The sequence below is a fragment of the Engraulis encrasicolus genome, chromosome 12, assembly GCF_034702125.1.
Source record: "Engraulis encrasicolus isolate BLACKSEA-1 chromosome 12, IST_EnEncr_1.0, whole genome shotgun sequence".
NCBI lineage: Eukaryota > Metazoa > Chordata > Actinopteri > Clupeiformes > Engraulidae > Engraulis > Engraulis encrasicolus.
Window position 1 is genome coordinate 26,650,249 of NC_085868.1, and position 20,281 is coordinate 26,670,529.

A 20,281-nucleotide genomic window follows, 5' to 3' on the forward strand; every position below is an offset into this window, starting at 1 on the left:
TACACCACTGTCTACAACATGATTGATAGTGTAATAAGCACTGTGCATTTGCAGTTTTAGGGCAGCAGCAGGCATCCAACACTCAGTTGGTCACTTGCACTCTGACACCACTTCCACACGATGTCTGAGGTGACGACAGGGTTGGCTAGGAGGGACACACAACTGCACTGCACTCACTAGATGAGACACTTGGAAACCTGCAGACCAGCTGCACAGCACAACCGGTGTCCCCCTCACTGACTGACTCAATGGAATGCCCAGAGTTAGTACTTCTGTACATACACAACAGCCACCCGGGCATTACGGGGAGGTAGATGGGCAGGCGGGGCGGGGCGGGGTGGGGTGCGGTGCGGTGCGGTGCACGAGACAGATTGTTTGGACACTTTCCACCTACACACATGCACAGTTGCTCCGCTCTCTTGTTCTCTCTCTCTCTCTTTCTCTCTGTCTGTCTCTCTCTCTCTCTCTACTGGCTGACACAACTCCACAAGCACCAAGAAAAGCAAGTGTTTCCTAAACACACACACTCTTTCAAATGTACACAGTTGTTCTGTAACTCTACTCTCCGCCACTCATTATGTTAAGGTGAAGCATCTGACGTGTCTGCCTTTAACTTCACAAGCATCATACTTCACCAGTCACCAGACAAACATTTATTTACTCTTAAAAGTACAATTCATTCCCATCAGGCTAGAATCATTTTTCAGCACTGCAATTTTACAGGCAGAAGAGAAGACATGCTGAGATTAAATTTAACCTATAAATTAATGATTACACAAACAACGAACCACAAAATCATTCATTGCTCATTTCTGTAGTTTCTTTTACATTGCATTACATTAGCATTTAGCGGACGCCTTAAAAAAAAAAAAAAAAAAAATTACATTAGCATTTAGCGGACGCCTTTGGCCAAAGCGACTTACATGGAGAAATTTAAACAAGAACAGGGTAAGGCACAGTGTACCGTTGCAACACTGATAGCATTGTCCTACACAGAGTAAAGAAGAAGACGTAGTAAAGAATAAGATGCATTAAAGTGGAAGAAAGTAAACAAAGACATCAAGATGCAGTGTGCAGTTGCAACACTGACAGCATTGTCCAACACAAGGTAACAGAAGCAACATTAAATAATAAGAAAGGTAGCAAGGCATATTGGATAATAGGCAATGATTAATTAATCATTTATTAATTAATTATTTTTAAAAAAATGTATTACTGTTTGGTTAACTAATGCATTTATTACAACATGCATACACACTGGAATTTATCACTTAACTATGTTTCTTAACGAGCCTCCTTTTTTGCCATCTAAGTAATTATTTAAAACCCAATACACACTTGAAAAATTAAACATAAGTCTACCAAATTCAATGAAGTTGGCCAACAACTATACAGATGACAAGATGTGGTGTTTTAACAGTGAGGCCATTTCAAAGTTAAATGAAAGAATCATCTATTCAGACAGCAGATACATTTCTCCAAACACACAGGACAGTATTATGAAGCCCTTGGTTATTTTCAGTGTTTTTTTTTTTTTTTTTCTCGAGTTGATGGTCAATCTGACGACTACAGCTGGATAATGAACAGAAAATGACTTTTAGACACAACTTTCCAAAACTATACATATGAATACTTATTTTATCCAAAACCCTTGAAATATTAACAAAGTAATTATTCCCATTAGTCTAATAGCGTTGTTTGTTGTACAGATGCTCTACTCTCTCAGTGGTGTAGTGTCAAAGTCATGTTTAAGTTTAGTTAGCTAAATATCTGCTGAGAGTAACATTAATTAACTAGTAATATTAATCCACTTTGACAAGAAAATAACACCAAAAGAATTTAACTTAAATAATATATATATATATTAAACTAGTGCGCGTATCCGTAAGGATGGTTGTGATGGATGCAGTTTTACGCAAATCGGACGTAACAGGGTGGGATTGTGATATTTGAAATACATTATTATTATTATTATTTTTTACAGTTGCTACATTTTTTTCCAACTGTTTTTCATAAGTAACCTACACTTTCTATATGCCTGCTCAATAAGCAAGGCACTTATGGGTTACAATACAAACCAAAAAGATGTCCATGATTTACGCTTTCATTCTGACCAACTGTTCCAATCTTGACCAATCCAATACACACCCCATTTCTTTTTCAGCTCAGCACAGCACACACTACCAACACACACCCTACATGTCTAGCCCTGCCTCGCTTTCAGACTCCGTCTTCCGTCACTCAATACTGCGAACACACATTAACCCAAATATACGCCTCTCCACCGCGTTTCCGTGATAGAAATAGATTTTTTTAGGATAATTGTGAGCACCAGGTCAAATCATTGCCTTATCAGAAACAGAGTGCTGGTTTTCTAAGAAAGGGGCGCCGATTCGCACTTGGAAACATATAGCTGTTAGGTTGTCGTAGCCATGGCGCATTGTAGCCGTATAAATATTTGAAATATAGGACACAGCCATACCGAGAAAATACTACTCATGTCGACTTCGACGAGGATTCCTAACGACCACAAGACTGAAGGTTGGCTTAGATATGACTGGGTGTTCACAGAGAGAACGTATGAGGAATGTATGGAGTCACGTGGTACAGGCCAAAGCTGTGCATAGGGTCATACAAAAAGCTATGGGACCACGCACGACGCCATAGCCAAAGACATATACTATGTATTCACTGTTTTACTTCTCTGTGTGGGATATATTGAAATAAGAATAAATTAGAGCAACCTCAAAATATTACACGCCATGGCCCTTGTGCCTGTTAGTGACAGCCACTGAGGCCTTCAGAAAGACAAGCCTGGGCCGTCTGGAAAGGCAAACAGTCAGCCATGTTGCAGCTTTAGCTGCCTGGGCAGGGCAGGGCAGTTACGTGAACACGAAATGTCTTAAATGTATAGGCCTACAACATGTTGGGCAAAATTTGTGAAATGTTTTTTTATTCAGAACACTACTGTATCTGTATTTAAGCCACTCTGGTGACAGCAGGTCCATGGTAATCCACAAGAAAGCGACACGTTTGTATGTGCAACGTAAATAAATTAGGTGTCTTCATGGATTTAAAATATGTGTGTTCGTAGTTGTTCGGCACTACATTCACCAAGTAACAATTCCATATATAAAGCAAAGCATTACGCACAGCATTACGCGCTAGATAGGAACCATATCAAAATACAATATTAAGACTATTTTTGTTTCTGTAATGCAAGACACTGCTACACTCAAAATAACGTAGACCTGAATATAACAAAACAGTCAGTCACACAGACAAACTATTAGTAGGCTACCCATGTAGTCTATACACTGTTACACAATGTAACAAAGAAGGTGGGGAAACAGTGAAACGAGGCCTCGACACGCAGGAAGTTGGCTATTCGCTTGAAGCATGCCTTTCCAGACAGTTCAATATTTCAACCTTGTTAAGTAATTTTACTGTATTTCTCGAAATTAACTACAACTTTTCTACTAGTGCAATTTATCTCGCACGTGACTTTTCAATATAAGCCTGGTAATTCGACAAAAATGTTGTTCGTAAACAGCTGTTACATAATTGAATTTAACCAAATAAACAAGCTTTGGCACACGTCAGCGTAGGAAAATGTCAAATGTAATTGTTTCTTTTCTGCACACCACTGTCAGTTTTAATTCACTCAAGTATCAGTGATAAATAAACTTTACCTTAGTTTTTTTGGAACTGAGTAGTCCACCTCAATAACTTTCCCGTGTAACTCAGCTTTTCCTGTAAAAGAGAATTACGATGCAATTCTTACAAAAAAATGAATACTAGACATCGAATTTGGGTTGCTCTATTTATGTTTGTCTTCAGGGGTTTCTGTGGCATTGCATATTGCATGCTGTGGCATTACATGACCAGGAATACAAATAAATACACGCATTGGTGATGTCCTTTAATTTATTCTGCTAGAAGCCAACAAGAGGCATTTGTTGTGAGCTTAAGGTTCATGGTATTTCAGCATGCATTTTTTTCAAGCCTGCCAAATTTCAGTTTAGAGCTTCAAACAAAAAAGGGCATTTCAATCGATGGAGGCCACGCTTTCTCCTCCCACCCATTACAATCACACATGTTAACATTACACTGACAAATGCAGTTGATTGTTTTTAATACGTGTATTATGAACACGTCGTTCCTGTCTTTCTGAAAAGTCGCGACTGGCTGTCAACTGTGCATTGGCACAATGGATTGCATGAATTCGATACACGTCGATGATTTAATCAACCAATTGTTGATTTGTGAATATGTCTGCTAGCCGTGCGTCTCAGTCATTCTTCGTCACATTAGCTCCCTCAATATATTTCCCTATAGCCTGGGTCCTGCGATACCTACGTCCTGGACACCTCGTAGTTACCTGCCAAAGGATTGCTTGCACGCATAAATTAAGGCGCAATTCGGATAACTTCAATGTGGCCTTTTCAATAAATTCGGGTCAAAAAATGACCGAAAAATGATAAAGCCAGCCTCTCTGCTCTGGACCACCCCGCAAACACTGCCAATTGCCAAGAAGAATCCCCCATGAGGTTTGGGCTTTTTCCTTGATTTGGAGCGTGATACCACAGCGTGAAGTGAACTTTACTTTTTTCGCATTCACGTGGTTTATCTGGAGATCCTATGCATTCTCTCCCACTTTCTCAAACCTGGGACAGCAAGTCGACACATTCTCATGCACCCTCGCCGATAGTAGGCAACTGCCTACAGTCTATACGTCAAATGAAGAATGCTTGTAGAATATGTCAAGCTACATTTCCACTGCGCGCCACGCCACTTGTTTTATTGACAATCAGGTCAAAACTACAACTACTGTATTGTGAAATACACGAGTACCTGACAAAGTCTCAATGGCTTTGATGGCCCATTTCTGATCCGGGAAATCCACGAAGGCATACCCAGTTTTCAGCAGAACCTGGTCGGTCACGGGAAGCTTCCTCTCGTCAAAGAGCTGCTTCAAGTCCTCCACCGTGACCGTAGGACTTAGATTCCCTACGTACAGTTTGTTCATGATCCACTTAATGATTCGGGGAGGATAGACCACACCACGCCGCGGCAAAGACTAGCTGATTACTTAACAATTTTGAAATTAAAAACAAAAAAGTTAAAATTATAAAACAGCATGCGTTAGACCTCGACGCCAACTCCCCTCCTAGTAAATCACTTCTGACTGAAGTACAAAAAAGTCGTTACGTTTCAACGTCACTCCATGGGTACAAGCACCGCCTTTGAATAAAGGCTAATGTGAAAGTATTTTGAGAAAGACAGGTCTGAGGCAATGTTGCCAAACATACTCCCAAGCAGTGAAGCTGCGTTTCATTCTAACGAGTTCAATGACAACAACAAAAATGGAAGGTTGGGAGGTTTTGGACACACCTTTACGCGCTGATCTGCCACTCTCGATTGTAACCAATACAGATCGCATTCAATGCGTAAAGCATGCTGAACTGTCTTGAAATATGCCCATAAACCAGAACAATAAATTAGGAGATAGTTAAGCTATATATCCAGTCTTAGAGTACGGAAGGGGGTTAACTATGAAATAGATCATTGCAACCTCCTGAGGTTTAGGTTACTGTATTTACAAGAGGAAATGGGCTAGATACCCCCGAGTTAATACATTTCTGAGGGGCATTAAATATAAAACAGAGATAATTGGCGATCATATGAGTATAAAAAGAATGGACAGGAATTTGCTATTGAACGTGTAGATGATAACTGTGCATAGTCATGTACTGTTGTAATGTCACCATTTAGCTGTAGCCTACGTTTCACCCACTTTCCCCTTACTGCAAAGTGATTGTGTGCCACAGAAAGAACACGCCCCCCGTACATTTTTACATGAGAGAGAGGGAGTGAGGGTGATTGTAAAATAGGAGGTACGCTTTACTCACCTCCGGTAGATGGCGGAGCGGAGAGTACTGCAAAAAGCGGGATGGACGCGCTCGCTCAGTGCGTGCCATGTGCACGAAATGTTCTGCGCCTCTTCTTCGTCATGATGTCCATTCCCCTATCATATGGTTCATGCGTAAAGTGGAACATGCTAGTAGCAGCATCATGCTATGTGACTGCTGCTCTTCAGCTGGAACTGGGGCTTTAGTCAGGGAGGAGGTAATTATTCAGTTCCACGGGGCCGTGGTAGTGGCACAACCCCCCCTTAGAAAGGTGAAGATGCGGAGGAACGTAATTTTTCAGAGCGACAATTACCTTAGGCACACGCCTAAATCAACAAAAATGGTTTCAGAATAAGATTACGGTTTTGGGATGGATCAGACAGAGTTAAGACCTGTATCACACTGAACATCTGGTGATATGAACGAGAGGAGGATCAGGACAGGGGTTGCAGAAGATGCATTGGTAAGCCGTCACATTTGCTTTTGCAGAGAAGTGGATAAATATTGCCACATCAACTTGTGCCATGATAGACTCTTATCACCCCCCCCCCCCCCAAAAAAAGACTGAGTGCTGTAATACCAAAAGTGCTGCAACAAAGTATTTGTTTAAGGGTGTGCATGCAAGCATGCATGCAAGCATGTGTTTATGCAAGTGTATGCAAGCATGTTAATTGAAGTTTTTTTTATTTTCTATTCTTTCCCAAAGCTTTGAGTTTGTTTTTCAAATGCATTGTACAGGATAATAGTTAAGATGTAAGTAGGAAAAGTTGTGAAATTATTTGTCTGTCATTTTCTTTACATAACAAAAACCTGGCATTTGAAGAGGGGGGTGTAGACTTTTTATAGGCACTGTATGTAAGGGCCAGCATGACATCCACTCAATTCATTTAATGGACATCAAGCGACCAAATGTTCAGAAGAGATGGACATCAAGCAACCATATGTTTGGGAAAACCATTTATTGCTTCACGATCCCCACACACAAGGTTATAAAACACAGCACTACATAAGGCCAATAGGCCCGCAGGCAGTCTCCATTCAGGTACAAGTACAGAAAAAAAAAGAATAAAACTGAAGCAAATAAAACTCATCACTTAAAACAGGAGAGGGGGGTGGGGAGGTGAGCACATCCAAAGGAACATCAATAAGAATGATATACTGACTGTGTCCACAACGCACAGAGAGAGCGGACAACATAAGGAAACATCACTCTAATGTCGTACAAGGGTGCGTTTCTCGACAGTGTCGTTGCTAACTAAGTTAGCAACTCACTTGGCTGCAATGCAATTGAGTTGCAAACTGGTTAGCAACAGCACTGTCGAGAAACGCTACCCAGATCAGGTTACCACATTTGTCCGGCAGATAGTTTTTCGGCCAATGTCTGATGTTCGGCTGAGTTGGTCCCCTGTTTCCGGGCATCCACATCCACATCCCCATCCCCTCTCCCGTCCCCCACTGAAGTTCTTCATCGGTAATATCACATGAACGCCCTCATCAGGTGTCCTCAATAGTGGCCTGAAAGGAGAATTAAAGGCTTTTGTTAAAAGTAGCACAACCTTTTTGTTTAGTAGTTTTTGGGGACGTTTTGCCTCTATTTGGACAGGACAGTTCAGAGAGATAGGAAAGCAGTGGAGGAGATGGAGAAATACAGAAGAATGGACAAAAGGCATTGCAGCCGAGTAAGTTAATAGTAATACATGAATGAAAGAGGAAAAAAACAAACTTACGTGGTGAGTAGGAGCGCGACCTTGACCTGTAGTTTCCGCGACCGTAGTATGGAGATGGAGATCTTCGCCTGCTGTAAAAACAAAAGAGATATGCAAGAGATAAATATGAGATGCATGGAAAGAACAAGGAGGTCGCTCCTTACATATAGTAGTCTACAGTATAGTAGTTAATTGAAATGCACATACGCGTTTCGATGCGAACGCACACAAAAAAAGCATAACAATTACACACCATTTGCCCAAATATACGCGAGTGGAAGAAAGACAAAATTGCAAAAAAATATTGACAGTGCAGTACCTGGTTCCATTTGTATTGCAATGGAGTGTGTTTGTATGTTCATGTATCTGACAGTGTTTACGTCAGTGTGTTTCCCTCTTTTACTTTTTTTGGAGCAGTGCTCTTCTCGCCCTGTAATACGGATGTCCACTTTGGCTGAAAACGTAGAGATAAGAGGTTTCCGCTGCAAATGCTTCATGTGACGTGGCAATCAGCATTTTGCCAAACAGTACGGTGCTTCCAAATTAACGTGCCATTTAAAAAGGGATTTTATTACCATTATTTTTCAAGTGAAAAGAAATCCTGCACACTGTCCATTCCACCAACAAACTTTAATACAACGTTTCGGTCATCCGACCTTTACCTGAAGAAGGTCGGATGACCGAAACGTTGTATTAAAGTTTGTTGGTGGAATGGACAGTGTGCAGGATTTCTTTTCACTTGACTGACAACACGGCTGGGATAACATCCTACGCACCTGCCCAACTACAGAGGTGTGCAAAAGCGTCTTTATTGAACTGATTACCATTATTTTTGACAAATGTTGATTCACCAGCGCTGCTGCTAACTGAATGTTATTGCATTCTTGAAAAATATAGCCTACTTCACGAAGGCGGGGACATCAGGTGCATTTAGAACAGTGTTTCCCAACCAGGGGTACGTGTACCACTGGGGGTACGCGAGCACACTGCAGGGGGTACTTGGGAAAATGTTATTTTTACAACAAATGTATGGAGCAGTCACATCAGGACAGAGAAAGTGATATAGAACATGAATTAGGGGCTACTCATGACACAACTAAGAGGTTTAGGGGGTACGCGAGACAAAAAAAGGTTGGGAAACACTGATTTAGACTACTGATAATGTTCTTCAAAACTTTGATGGCCCTCCCCGCAGCAATGAAAAAAATGACACGACCCTCCCCTATTTTCTTCCAGTGACCCCGAAAATGGGTCCTATTAGTATTAGATATAGATAGTATTCTCACCTATAGGACCTGATAATATTTTCATCAATAGCACCTGCTGTAGTATTCTCACCAATAGCTGTAATATTCTCCTCAAATAGAAACTGCTGTGGTGTTCTCACCTGTAGGACTTGTATTCTCGGTCGTCATAGCGGTCGTATCCCCGGTCATAGCCACGGTCGTAGCCCCGATCGTAGCCTCGATCGTAGCCTCGATCGTTGTAGTCACGACGACGAGAACTGCTGGGGCCTCTTTCTCCTCTTTCACTACCTCCACCGCCACTGGGAGAGGTAGTGATGAGCAGAGAGGAATAGGGGCGTAGAAGAGGAGAGTGGAGTTAGAATACAGTACAGTGGGGTAGTGTAGGCTAGGTGAGGACAGGAGAGGACAGGAGAGTGGGGTTGAATGGAGTAAAGTACAGTAGAACAGAGTAGTGAAGAGCTGAGTAGAGTAGAGTAAACAGAGTAGATGAAAGTAGAGTAAAACCGAGTAGAGTAGAACAGAGTAAAAAACAGTAGGGTAACACTTCACAATAACCTTCCACATAAATGGTTAACTAATGGTTAGATAATGGTTTGTTTTGAGTCTATAATGTTATTATAAGCATTGATATATCATTATTAAATCCATTGTATAACATTTACTGATGACAATCATATATTAGGGCTGCACAATTATGGAAAAAATTATAATCACGATTATTTAGATCAAAATCACAATCACAATTATTAATCACGATTATGCAGCAGAGCTTATGCCCCCACCCCCACCCCCACCCCCCCACCCCCAATTTCCGAGGCGACATAATATTACCTTACCATTTAGCGGAAGGTTATTGTGAAGTGTTACCAAAAGTAGAGTAGAGTAGAACAGAGTAGAGTAGGGTAGGAGCAACATGATCTCCAAAAATTCCGTGCTCCTGGACACGGATGTTAAGGACACAAAATCCGTGTCCAGGAGCACGGATTTTGCCAAAATTCCGTGCTCCTGTACACGGAATTGTTTTCCGTGCTCCTGGACACGGAATTGTTTGAAGTGCTTTCTATAGGCTATTTCCACAGTCTTGTGTTTTCTCAGGATTTTTCTAATTTCAAATATTTTGTCTCAAAAAAAACATTTCTTACTGACAGGTTAGGGTTAGGCATTGTTTTGGTCTGGGCACAGCTAGTTTTCTTTCATTCATTATATGACTTTGATAGCCTAGCAACCAACTGGAAAAGGTATTTCTCAAAAATATGTCTTTAATGACAGGTTAAGGTCAGGGAATGTTTTGGTCAGGGCACAACTTAAATTTCTATAGCATTATTTTGTTTAGGATTAGCATTTGGTATGTATTTTCTAATGATAGAGTTAACACAGTGCTGTGGTAATAGCCTATAGAAAGCGCTTCCGTGTGCCCATCACGGAAAACAATTCCGTGTCCAGGAGCACGGAATTTTGGCAAAATCCGTGCTCCTAGACACGGATTTCGTGTCCTTAACATCCGTGTCCAGGAGCACAGACTTTTTGGAGATCAGGCTGGTAGGAGACAGTAAAGTAGATTACAGTAGAGTAGAGTGGGTTGGTGTAGTGTAGAGTAGAGTAAGCAGAGTGCAACAATGGTCCAAAGTAGAGTAGGGTGGTGTAGCGTAAAGCCCAATTTATGCTTCCGACGCATAGCCTCTGCATCCACCAAATCTGTCCCCGTGCGCGACCACGGCCCCCGCGCAGAGGCTCTGCAAAACATTGTCACGCAACGTCTCGTGCCTTCCAATTATTTGTACTCTGCTTGATGTTACTGACCACGAAGAGTTTGTCGAGTGTGGCACCTGACAGTTATCGTCTTTATCTGAAGACTTCGTTGTACAGCGTTATGGTATTCACAGTGTAGAAGCCAACCGTGGAAAAAATAGCTCTGGCTTTTCCCCTGGTGTTTAGCCAGAGATGAATTGTTATTGTTAAATCCAAAGTTATTGGACTCATTGGCCACGCGATCTTAACAATTTCTCCACTTTGGCAGATCGCCTACGATCCTCTACCCTCTCGTTCTTCACGATTTTATATTGTCAGATCATGCACCCCTACTGGGTTTGTCAAATAATGGTACCAGTACATTACCTTCGCAGTTTGCGGGGAAATACTTGGCTAACTGAGCTAGAAAGCAACAAATGACCGCAGTGCTTGCAATGTACTATTGAAGGTAATCGTGCAATTCTAAATGTGGCTCGCGACATGAGACCTCGTGCACAGATCCAAAATGGTTCGTGACCAGACCCAAGAGACAATGATGTGCGCAGTTGCAGAAGTCTAATCTGATCTTAGAGAAGAGCAGAGAAGAGTAGAGTAGAGTAGAGTAGAACAGAGTAGAGTGGACTGAAGTAAATCACATTGATGTATTTCATAATATACATCTATAAAATGACATGACTTACTAGGTGGGTCGTCCCATGTAGATGCCCGGGGTGGGGGTGTGCGCCCTCTTTGTGATGGAGTAGTCCACCCTGATTCGCCGCCCATCCAACTCCATGCTATTAGCATGCTCCTTTGCCTAGGCACACACAGGAAAATACCAGCGTCAATGTAATTCGTAATGAGAGAGCAGTGATTCTCGAACTGTGGACCGCGGCGGTACAGCAGGTGAGCCGCAGAGGACAGTCCTAAAATTTTTTTCCTCAAATGATGGTTAGATAATCACATGTTGTTTAGTGATCTTATGTCTTTTGTACGTCCAGAAACGTGAGTATACTTCCTTTTTTGGTGTTATGCGTTATTGAGTACTATTAGGCAGGATGTATGTTTAAACATTGTGTCATCATTTCAATCGCGGAGGTAATATTTTACCGCAAATTATTTTGCGCGAGTTACACCTGCAATGTACAGTGTTACATTTTCCATCTGCCATCGTGATATGGGGTACTTTCATATGGTGTTGATGTATGTGGACAATGTATATTTGTAAAAAAAAAATTAGTCGATTGTGAGGGGAAACATTGCCATTTTGACTTTCCAGGCTTACAGTATTTCCTAACTACTTATGCAGCATTAGTTTTTAGCTCACATATGTCAAGGCTAATGCATATTTCTCTGAGCCTGAATGCTGGCTTGTTTCTTGTTAATTTCAAATATTCAGTATTTAGGAGTAATTTTATCCTTTATTTTTTGTTTGCCTTTCAGAAAAATACACACATGCATGGAAATTATTTGTAATAACTGATTTATATTATATTATATTTTATTATAGGCCTATTATATTATATAAGGTGGGCCCTAGAATTTTTTCACATTTCAAAGTGGGCCTTGGTCTTCTGAAGTTTGAGAATGGCTGAGATAGAGACATTGTGTCCTACTCAAACGGTGTTAATTTTTCTCTGTGGTCAATGTATTCATTAAAATTAAAAAATGCATTGTTATTATAAAGACATTTGGCATATTCATTTGCTGGAGCATAGACATGCAAAGATGTGGAAAATTTTCAGATGACCTATATCAGAAGTAGTTGTTGTAATAATACCATGTATTACTAACAACAGCAGTACTAACAGAGAGAGCAAAAGGTTGAGACCATAGTTTTCTGGGTTCCATTTAGGAGACCAGCGGAGGTTGAAAAATACACATCCCTTAGAGGTCACACACGGAATACAAGTCGCCACCCAATGTCACAGAAAGCGAAAAAGGAGGAAGGGACAAAGCCGCCCCCCACTCCCTCCCCCTTGAAGACTGAACTTGAGCACACTCCTTTGCATTGGGTGGGGGGGTGGTTTGGTTTCTACAGGACAATCTTCCGTACTACTACTGCGATGTTATGACTTGTGTGATCTTACCTCTTTGGCGTCCTCGCGGTTTTCAAAGTAGACGAAAGCGAAGCCTCTTGAGCGTCGCGACTGCTGGTCGTAGACGATGTTGACGTCGGCCAGAGGGCCGTACTTGGAGAACACCTCCCGCAGGTCCCTCTCAGTAGTGTACAGGCTCAGCCCAAACACGCCCAAACAGCAGCTGGGGTCGGGATTGGCCTGGACACAGCAAACATTACAGAAAACAGGGGTTAGGAAATAACTATTCTATTAGTTTGCATTCCAATACGCAGACTTGTGTCCTCCACTTGTGCTTGTGGCCTCGTACCAGGAGGTAATATGTTGCGGTGGCATCACTGATAACAGCATTGTATTTCAATATCTCCCAAAAGCTCAATTGTAAATTAATTTTCTCAGTTGCAAACTGGATGGTGAATGAAAAACAGTCCCTCAAAAGTTGTTGTGGCTAGGCTGACAGCTGGGAAACTTTATCGTTTTCTCCACGCAGGCTGAGCCAGGAGGCAGGACGAGGTCACAAGCACAAGTGGAGGACGGGAGTCTGCATATTGGAATGCAGCCTCTATGTTTTAAAAAAAAAATGTTTTAAGGGCTTTGGTTCCTTTATTGATGGTGCAGTGAGAGGAGACACAGGACGTGGGAGAGAGATGGGGTAGCGTTGGGAAATGGGTGTGCAGCCCAATTAACGGATGGTGAAAAAAATGTGTCACCAAAATGGAAGTGTCTTATACATAGCTTCTTAACTTTTGGGGCTGTAACATGTAACTAAAATGACAGCAGTCAATTTATGCAGTAATTATTATTTTTTTCTCTGGTCTATTGGTCAGGGAAAACATGTAAGCAGGAAAAGTTATTCAAGTACGTTTCACAATTTGTTAACCACACAAAAAATATTTGTACAGCATAAGGACAGAGAAATCCATAACATGAAAACATAAACAGACAGCGTCCTCCACTTGTGCTTGTGGCCTCGTACCAGGAAGTAATATGTCATGATGACATCACTGACAACAGCATTATATTTCAAAAGCTCAATTGTTAAGTCATATTCTCATTTGCAAACTGGATGGTGAATGAAGAATAGTCCCCCAAAAATTGTTTTGGCTTGGCCGACAGCTGGAAAACTTTATTGTTTTCTACCCGAAGGAGGGGCCAGAAGACGGGGCGAGGCCACAAGCACAAGTGGAGGACGCAAGGTCGCATATTGGAACGCAACCCATGTCAAAAAGAAAAACAACCACTTCCCATTCCTTCTAATGAACTCTCTGCTCCAAACGACCTCAAAATACACAGTGACCGAAGCGCCAACATCTTCCGGCCACAACTGTGGTCATGCCTCACGTCTGATAAAACATGGCATTAAATGACACTTGATCTTGAAACGTTTGTGACTCGTTTAGAGAAGCGGATTTACCGTCCATTTCTGAGTCCAACAAAAATGCCACTGCAGAGGGGAACCATGCTTGCCCAGGCACGATGAACGTCCAAGGAAGAGGCGAAAGCACTGTCCAGCCCATACCATCTGCCTGCCGTCTGTGGTTGGGCATGGCCGAGGACATGATGGCTACGTGTAGGCTTGAAAGCCAGCCTAACGTACACAGCCGACAACACAGTTGTCTTCCTAACAGGGGGGATTGCTGAGGCATACTGTGTAGAACACCCATATATGTGAGGACCCAGGTTCAAATACAGCTTGGGTCATTTCCTAGTCCTACCCAATCTCCCTCTCCCACTAGTTTCCCCGTCTCATCTTCACTATCCCATTACTACATAAAGGCACTAAATGCCAAACGAAAAAGAAGGTCATATCAGGACTTGGTCAATTATGTAAGGTTTTCCATGTAAAATAAGATAACGACATTTCGGAAGTAGGGGAACTTCACATGAAAGATCACTGGGATTTACAGACAGTGAGGAGGAGATGTGCTTTCCTACGAATACGTCACTACAAAACAGGAGTTACAAGTACAAGGAAAACTGGCATGTCTGAAAATGATAATCTGGAACCAGTAGGTTTAATTGTGAAGTGCATATTTGGTGAGAGAAAGTATGCTGGAAACACATTTTAACCCTTGTAAGGTGTTTATGTTGTTACATAGAAGGTGTTCGGGTCATTTTGACCCGGGCATATAGAAAAATAATAATTAAAAATGGAAAAAAATCATAGCTCATATTCACCCTCTTGTCCCCTTCATCCTGCAGAGAGGGAAAGATAAGGAGACATTGAAGAAAGTGAGAAAACTCAATCCAAGCTCTCGGATTGAGCCACTAGAGCTCTTCTCGCACAAGGTTGCAATATTGATGCCCAACTGGAGGACCGAACAATATCTGCACTCCTTTTTCCACATAATTCACCCTCTGCCTTGTCCAGTCAACATGCGATCGGTATTGCATCAGAGTTTAGAAAACATTGATTAATAAGCCCCCCAAAATTATGGCTCAAAAAGACCCGGGAACACCTCCTGTGTAATAGAAATGTGCAGAGGTGGTTAGCAAGTGGGGGTCATCATTTTTTTTTCTCAGATTCATATCCCTCATAGAGAATGAGCCAAAGCCAGTGAATCACAATGCGAAAGAATAATAACTGATACCATTTTTCGAAGGCAAAAAATTGAAAACATGTCAAAATGACCCGAACACCTTAAAAGGGTTTGAAAAAGTGAGAATATAGCATGAAAGAGATAGTAGTACTATGGCCATTCCATGTCAATTCACACAATTCCCTATAACAGGGATGTCAAACTCAGGCCCGGGGGCCAAATTTGGCCCACGGAGCCATTTTATTTGGCCCGCCAGATCATTTCAAATGTGTATTACAGTTGGCCCACATACACCATTAATATATGAAAATTACAAAATGTTTTAAAATAATTATGAATGGTTCCAAATTGATGTAACAGCACATAGTAGGTAACTAGCAGATAGAAGTATACGATAGTATAAGTATATATGGTGGCAGTGTGTTATTTGTGTTGCATCAAGTATTAAGTGTGTGTAATGTATGCACTATTTCAGTGATTTTTAAAAAAATAAATATTGAATTCGGCCCGCGTCTTCACCCCAGATTTTGATTTCAGCCCTCTGTAAATTTGAGTTTGATATCCCTGCCCTAGAATCTCCTCAGACGAGCCTCTTCAATTTCCTTAATTTTCCATCTACAGGTACCTTTTGATGCCCACTGAAAGAATTCCAAGTTTTTCATCTTACCTCTAACAGGTTTGGAGATAAGGCCCTCCAAAGTGGTTTGGATCCCATACTCATTTTTGAAGGCCAGGAATTGAATGCATAATTTACGATCAGGGGTGCATTTCTCGAAAGTGCAGTTGTTAGCCAGTTAGCAACTTGGGTAGTTACCAATGGGAAATTGCATTGCAAACAACAAAGTAGCTAACCTAGTTAGCAACTATGGTTTTGAGAAATTCACCCCAGGTTTGGATATCTCTAGCTTTAGTTTGAAAACCGATACAGGTCTTAAAATTAGCATGTCCCCTCAACCTGACCCTTTCCACCAAATGCTGTACTTAGAAATAACATGGCCCAGTTATTTTATAATCCTGGTATATTCAGCCTTTAAAATTGGATACGGCTGGCATCAAAAAGTTACCTGCACATGAAAATAACCGGGCAAATCAAAGAAGTTCATCTGGTGAGGGCGTGTGACAATTGGCATGGAATGATCAACTAAGGGTATCAGGAGTAGGGAGTCCTTACTCTGTTTCCTGCGTGGCGCCGGCGGTTGGACATGGGCGAGTGGCTGTGGCTGCTGCGTCGGCGTCGCTCACCACTGTAGGAGCGCGATCGCGAGCGGCGGCGGTAGGAGCGTGAGCGGGAACGCGAGTAGCGCCGCCTAGAGCTCCGGTGGGAACGTGACCTGCAGGTTGTGGAGACGTTGCCATAAAAAAAGAAAGAAAAAACATGTTTTGTTAACATTAACTCACTGTAGGCTTTTATCTAAAGACAAAAAGTACTATTTGGTTCAATGTGTGCATCAGTTAGATATAACAGCAAAAAACATGACTTTTTTTTTGCCAACTGTGTTGCGTTTCAAGTCAGCCTAAACAATTAGTCCAGTGAAGAAACTTCAACTTTTATGTTTCATATATCATTACAGCATGTTTTTTATCAAGTTGTGAATCATCAGCCATCAACCATCATCAGCAAAGAAATTTCACAGCCATGCTTATTCGATGTGGGATCTAGCCCCAAGCACAGCTCGGCAAACACTGATGTCATATCAACTCCAATTAAAATAACAAGCACCATCCATTCCACCATTTACCTGGACTTAGACCTGGAGCGGGAGCGAGACCTAGAGCGGGAGTTGCGAGAGCCATCCTTGGACTTGACAGAATGGGCCGGGGAGCGGCTGCGCTCAGATTTGACCGACCCCCTGGGGCTGACGCTCCGGGAGCGGGAGGGGGACTCCTAGATCAGGGCAAGGAGACATGATGTGAGCAACCAAGCTGCCCCCCTGGAGCTGCACAGCCGGCATACTGAGCTGCTCGCGTATGTTATTACTTCGGATCATTATGATTATATTGATCACTATTATATGGTACTGGATGCCTGAATGCAAGGTTACAGTTACTGGGAAACAACAATTGCAGCAGTATGTCATCAGAATAAGTGCTTTTACTGTACACATGCTCCACAAAACAGTGGCCTACTTTACAAGGAAAGGGACATGGGGATTTACATTGCATTTTCACACTGATTTCTTTGAAGCCAAGCAGAATTCTACACCCAATTAGAAACAGAAGCATGCACGCTTTACGGAAAGAAATGTGTATTTTTGGAAGGAAAGAGAGATTATATGGGAACAGAACAGACTAGGGTATTACTTTTGCGCAGTCACCATATTCCCCGTACACTTCTGAGCTTAACTTCACAACTTCAACAACTTTCTTTTCTTCTTTCTTCAGTCTTATTTCTTACTTCAATCCTCTTCCCCCAACTTCTCCCAATACACTCTACACGTTCATGGGTAACTTCTTTTTTTTCTCCTTCTCTTGCATCACTTTATAAGCATGCACTCTCGAAAAAGAAAAAATCAGCTTGAATTTAGCCACATTAAAAACTTGAGTTTTGACTTCTTCAGCATTTTTCTTCTTCCCATCTTAACCTTAATAAAGAAAAGAAAATTGATGAGGAATTGATGAAAATAAGAATTGCAGAAGCATAATTGCATCCAAGTGAAACCTGGGTCAGAGCTTGACTGACTTTGTAAAAAAGTAGTTTAATTCCTTGAGACTCTCAAAACTTAAATGTATTCAATCGTTTCCGATTAAATGATGGAGTGCATCAATTATTACGTACAATGAAATATAATTCAGAACTACTTAAAGGGGTATGCCACTATTTTGGGGCTTAATACAGGTAAAATCGTTGGCCGGGGTTTATAAAGGTGATAAAGTGTCTTATTTTTCATGTTAAGCGCTGTCTTGCTAGTTAAAAGAGGGAGTATGTAGCTAAGCTAGTGAAAGTCAATGGATCCGTGTAGCATGTTATATGGATCCATTGACTTTCACTAGCTTAGCGACATGCTCCCTCTTAACTTGTCTTAAAGCAAGACAACGGCTTACAGAAAAAAATGACACTTTACCACCTTTACAAACCCTGGCCAACGATTTTAACTGTATTAAGCCCCAAAATAGTGGCATACCCCTTTAACACATAAACAGACCCGTCGCCACACAGGCTACTGTAACTTGAAAACTTCACCAAATGGAATAAATGGACCGTTTTTCACAGCAAAAGTTACAGGTCACTGAGGTGTTACATAAGTGCATCAATTACAAAGATCAAACAAAGAGCTACAAAAGTGCCATAGTCATCTGAAAACTAAGACAGCCTCGACTAATGCAGTAATAGGATATGCATTTTACCGCAAATAAAATACGACGTACGACGATTGTGGTGTAAAAGATTACATTTGCGTGTGTGCCGTTGTCGTGCCGAAAAGTGAGTGCCTGCCAGAATACGAGTGCCCTCATTGAAACCAATGGAAACCAATGACCAATTTTTCACACATTTGTTACCCATTTTTGCAGATAAATCCGACACAATTTAAGATGGAAAGCCTATCAATAAAGAATCTACATTCCTTCTGGAAGTATTACAAAGAACTGGTTACAATTTCAGTATTATTTCCATAAAAGAATCGAAGAATTGTCATAACAAATGTTACAGTTTCATTCAAATAGCTCATATTAAGTGGAGGACGAGTAATGTTTCATAAGCATATTTTAGTTCATAAATTATGTAATTCATTCTGCAAAAATGTGTATAATTCTCTCTCAAAAAATGTCATTGGTTTCAATGAGGCACTCGTGTTCTGGCAGGCACTCACTTTTCGGCACGACAACAACTAAAACTAGACTAAAACGTGTTCAGTTCCCCAAAAAGCATATTTCACCCATGTGTTCGAGGAGAAATGCGAAATAGTGAGTTTCATTTCAAAAAGTCCTTCGTAAATAAACAAAATGGGGGACTAGATCGCGACATCGTGCAATTATGTATATAGTGACTGGGACCTGACTATAGCTTAAGACGATCAATTACACATAATAAACATGAATTTAAAATTACAGTAGCAACTAGGCCTTTTGGAGTAATGTATAACTACCGACACACACATACCAAAGAAAGCATTACACTAGCTAGGCTAATATGTTAGCTGCTACTCACCCGCTTGATGAAATCCTTTTCGTCGTCGCTCATCTCTTCAAGGAGGTAGGCCAATTAAGATAACTTTTTTAAAACGTTGATTTTGTGAGTAAGGCTATGAATAGAGCCTCACTCCACTACAACAACGTAGCACTAACAATTCAATGTTACACACACGCCTCCACACTAAATTGTTTCTTTCACCTTTTGCTTAGCCCCTTGGTAGCAAAACACGAGAGAGGGGGAGATGTGCTGCTCTTTGGTCTTGATGTTTCTGATCACGATCGCCTCCTACTGTTTAGGAGGGTGATCTGTATTACCGTTAGGTTGAGGCAGACCTTTCTATTTGGGAATACAACCAACTAAGAAAATCAAACAGCTTTTTTTAGGTTGAGGTTCAAGCACTGCTCTTTTTTTCTATTGTATTCATTCTATTTTCAGGTAGCAACTTTAAAAAAATCAATTTAGTAATTAAGAGGGTTGTTTTTATTAATTGAGTATCCCACATTTTTCAACGATTTTGATCACATCACCTGATGAGTTTGTTGACAGCATGTTGGTTAGGCCTTGGTTAGGGCTTTCAGATTACTTTGTCCTAGGGCTGCACAATTAATCGAAAAATAATCATAAAATCGTGATAAAATAGTGAAATTGAACTCATGATTTTAATCGTGATTTAATTGTGGCAATAGTGACCTACTTTTGAGAGCGTCCTTGAAGCCAGAACATACTGACAGACTGGTGTTTCTGGCCAGAAATCTGTATACTTAACTTTTATGCTATTGCCTTTACATAATTATTACAATTCATTTTATTTTGCTCATCCCGTATGTATTCATTATATTTCGTCTTGTTATAATTTGTTAAAATGCCTTTGTAATTTATGCCAACTAGCAGAGCTCAGTGGGCAAACGTTAGTAAACCTCCCTCCCGAAGCATCATAG

General features: G+C 41.2%; 2 protein-coding genes across 5 annotated transcripts in view; both read right to left on the minus strand.

Annotated features, from left to right (window-relative positions):
* The window catches only part of LOC134459479 (insulin-like growth factor 2 mRNA-binding protein 2), a 71,769-nt gene extending 66,508 nt beyond the window's left edge, over nt 1-5,261 (minus strand). For 2 of the 3 annotated variants that reach the window (XM_063211843.1, XM_063211842.1), the window contains exons 1-2: nt 4,855-5,259; nt 3,693-3,753 (exon numbers count right to left, since the gene is read on the minus strand). In XM_063211843.1, the coding sequence (XP_063067913.1) occupies nt 3,693-3,753; nt 4,855-5,029 (236 nt within the window). In that variant the 5' untranslated portion in view covers nt 5,030-5,259. Of the gene's footprint in view, nt 1-3,692; nt 3,754-4,854 lie in introns of all 3 variants that reach the window. The other variant, XM_063211844.1, reaches the window with a different exon arrangement.
* Nucleotides 5,262-6,854: 1,593 nt separating this feature from the next.
* LOC134459481 (transformer-2 protein homolog beta-like) lies at nt 6,855-19,593 on the minus strand. 2 transcript variants are annotated; one of them, XM_063211845.1, is made up of 9 exons: nt 19,359-19,593; nt 16,951-17,096; nt 16,383-16,542; nt 14,850-14,867; nt 12,684-12,872; nt 11,295-11,410; nt 9,006-9,164; nt 7,640-7,710; nt 6,855-7,427 (listed from the first exon to the last, which is right to left on the minus strand). In XM_063211845.1, the coding sequence occupies exons 1-9, from the start codon at nt 19,389-19,391 to the stop codon at nt 7,417-7,419; spliced, it is 903 nt and encodes a 300-aa protein (XP_063067915.1). In that variant the 5' UTR covers nt 19,392-19,593; the 3' UTR covers nt 6,855-7,416. The 2 variants fall into 2 exon arrangements, with proteins under 2 accessions (XP_063067915.1, XP_063067916.1); XM_063211846.1 differs by lacking the exon at nt 14,850-14,867.
* Nucleotides 19,594-20,281: the final 688 nt, after the last annotated feature.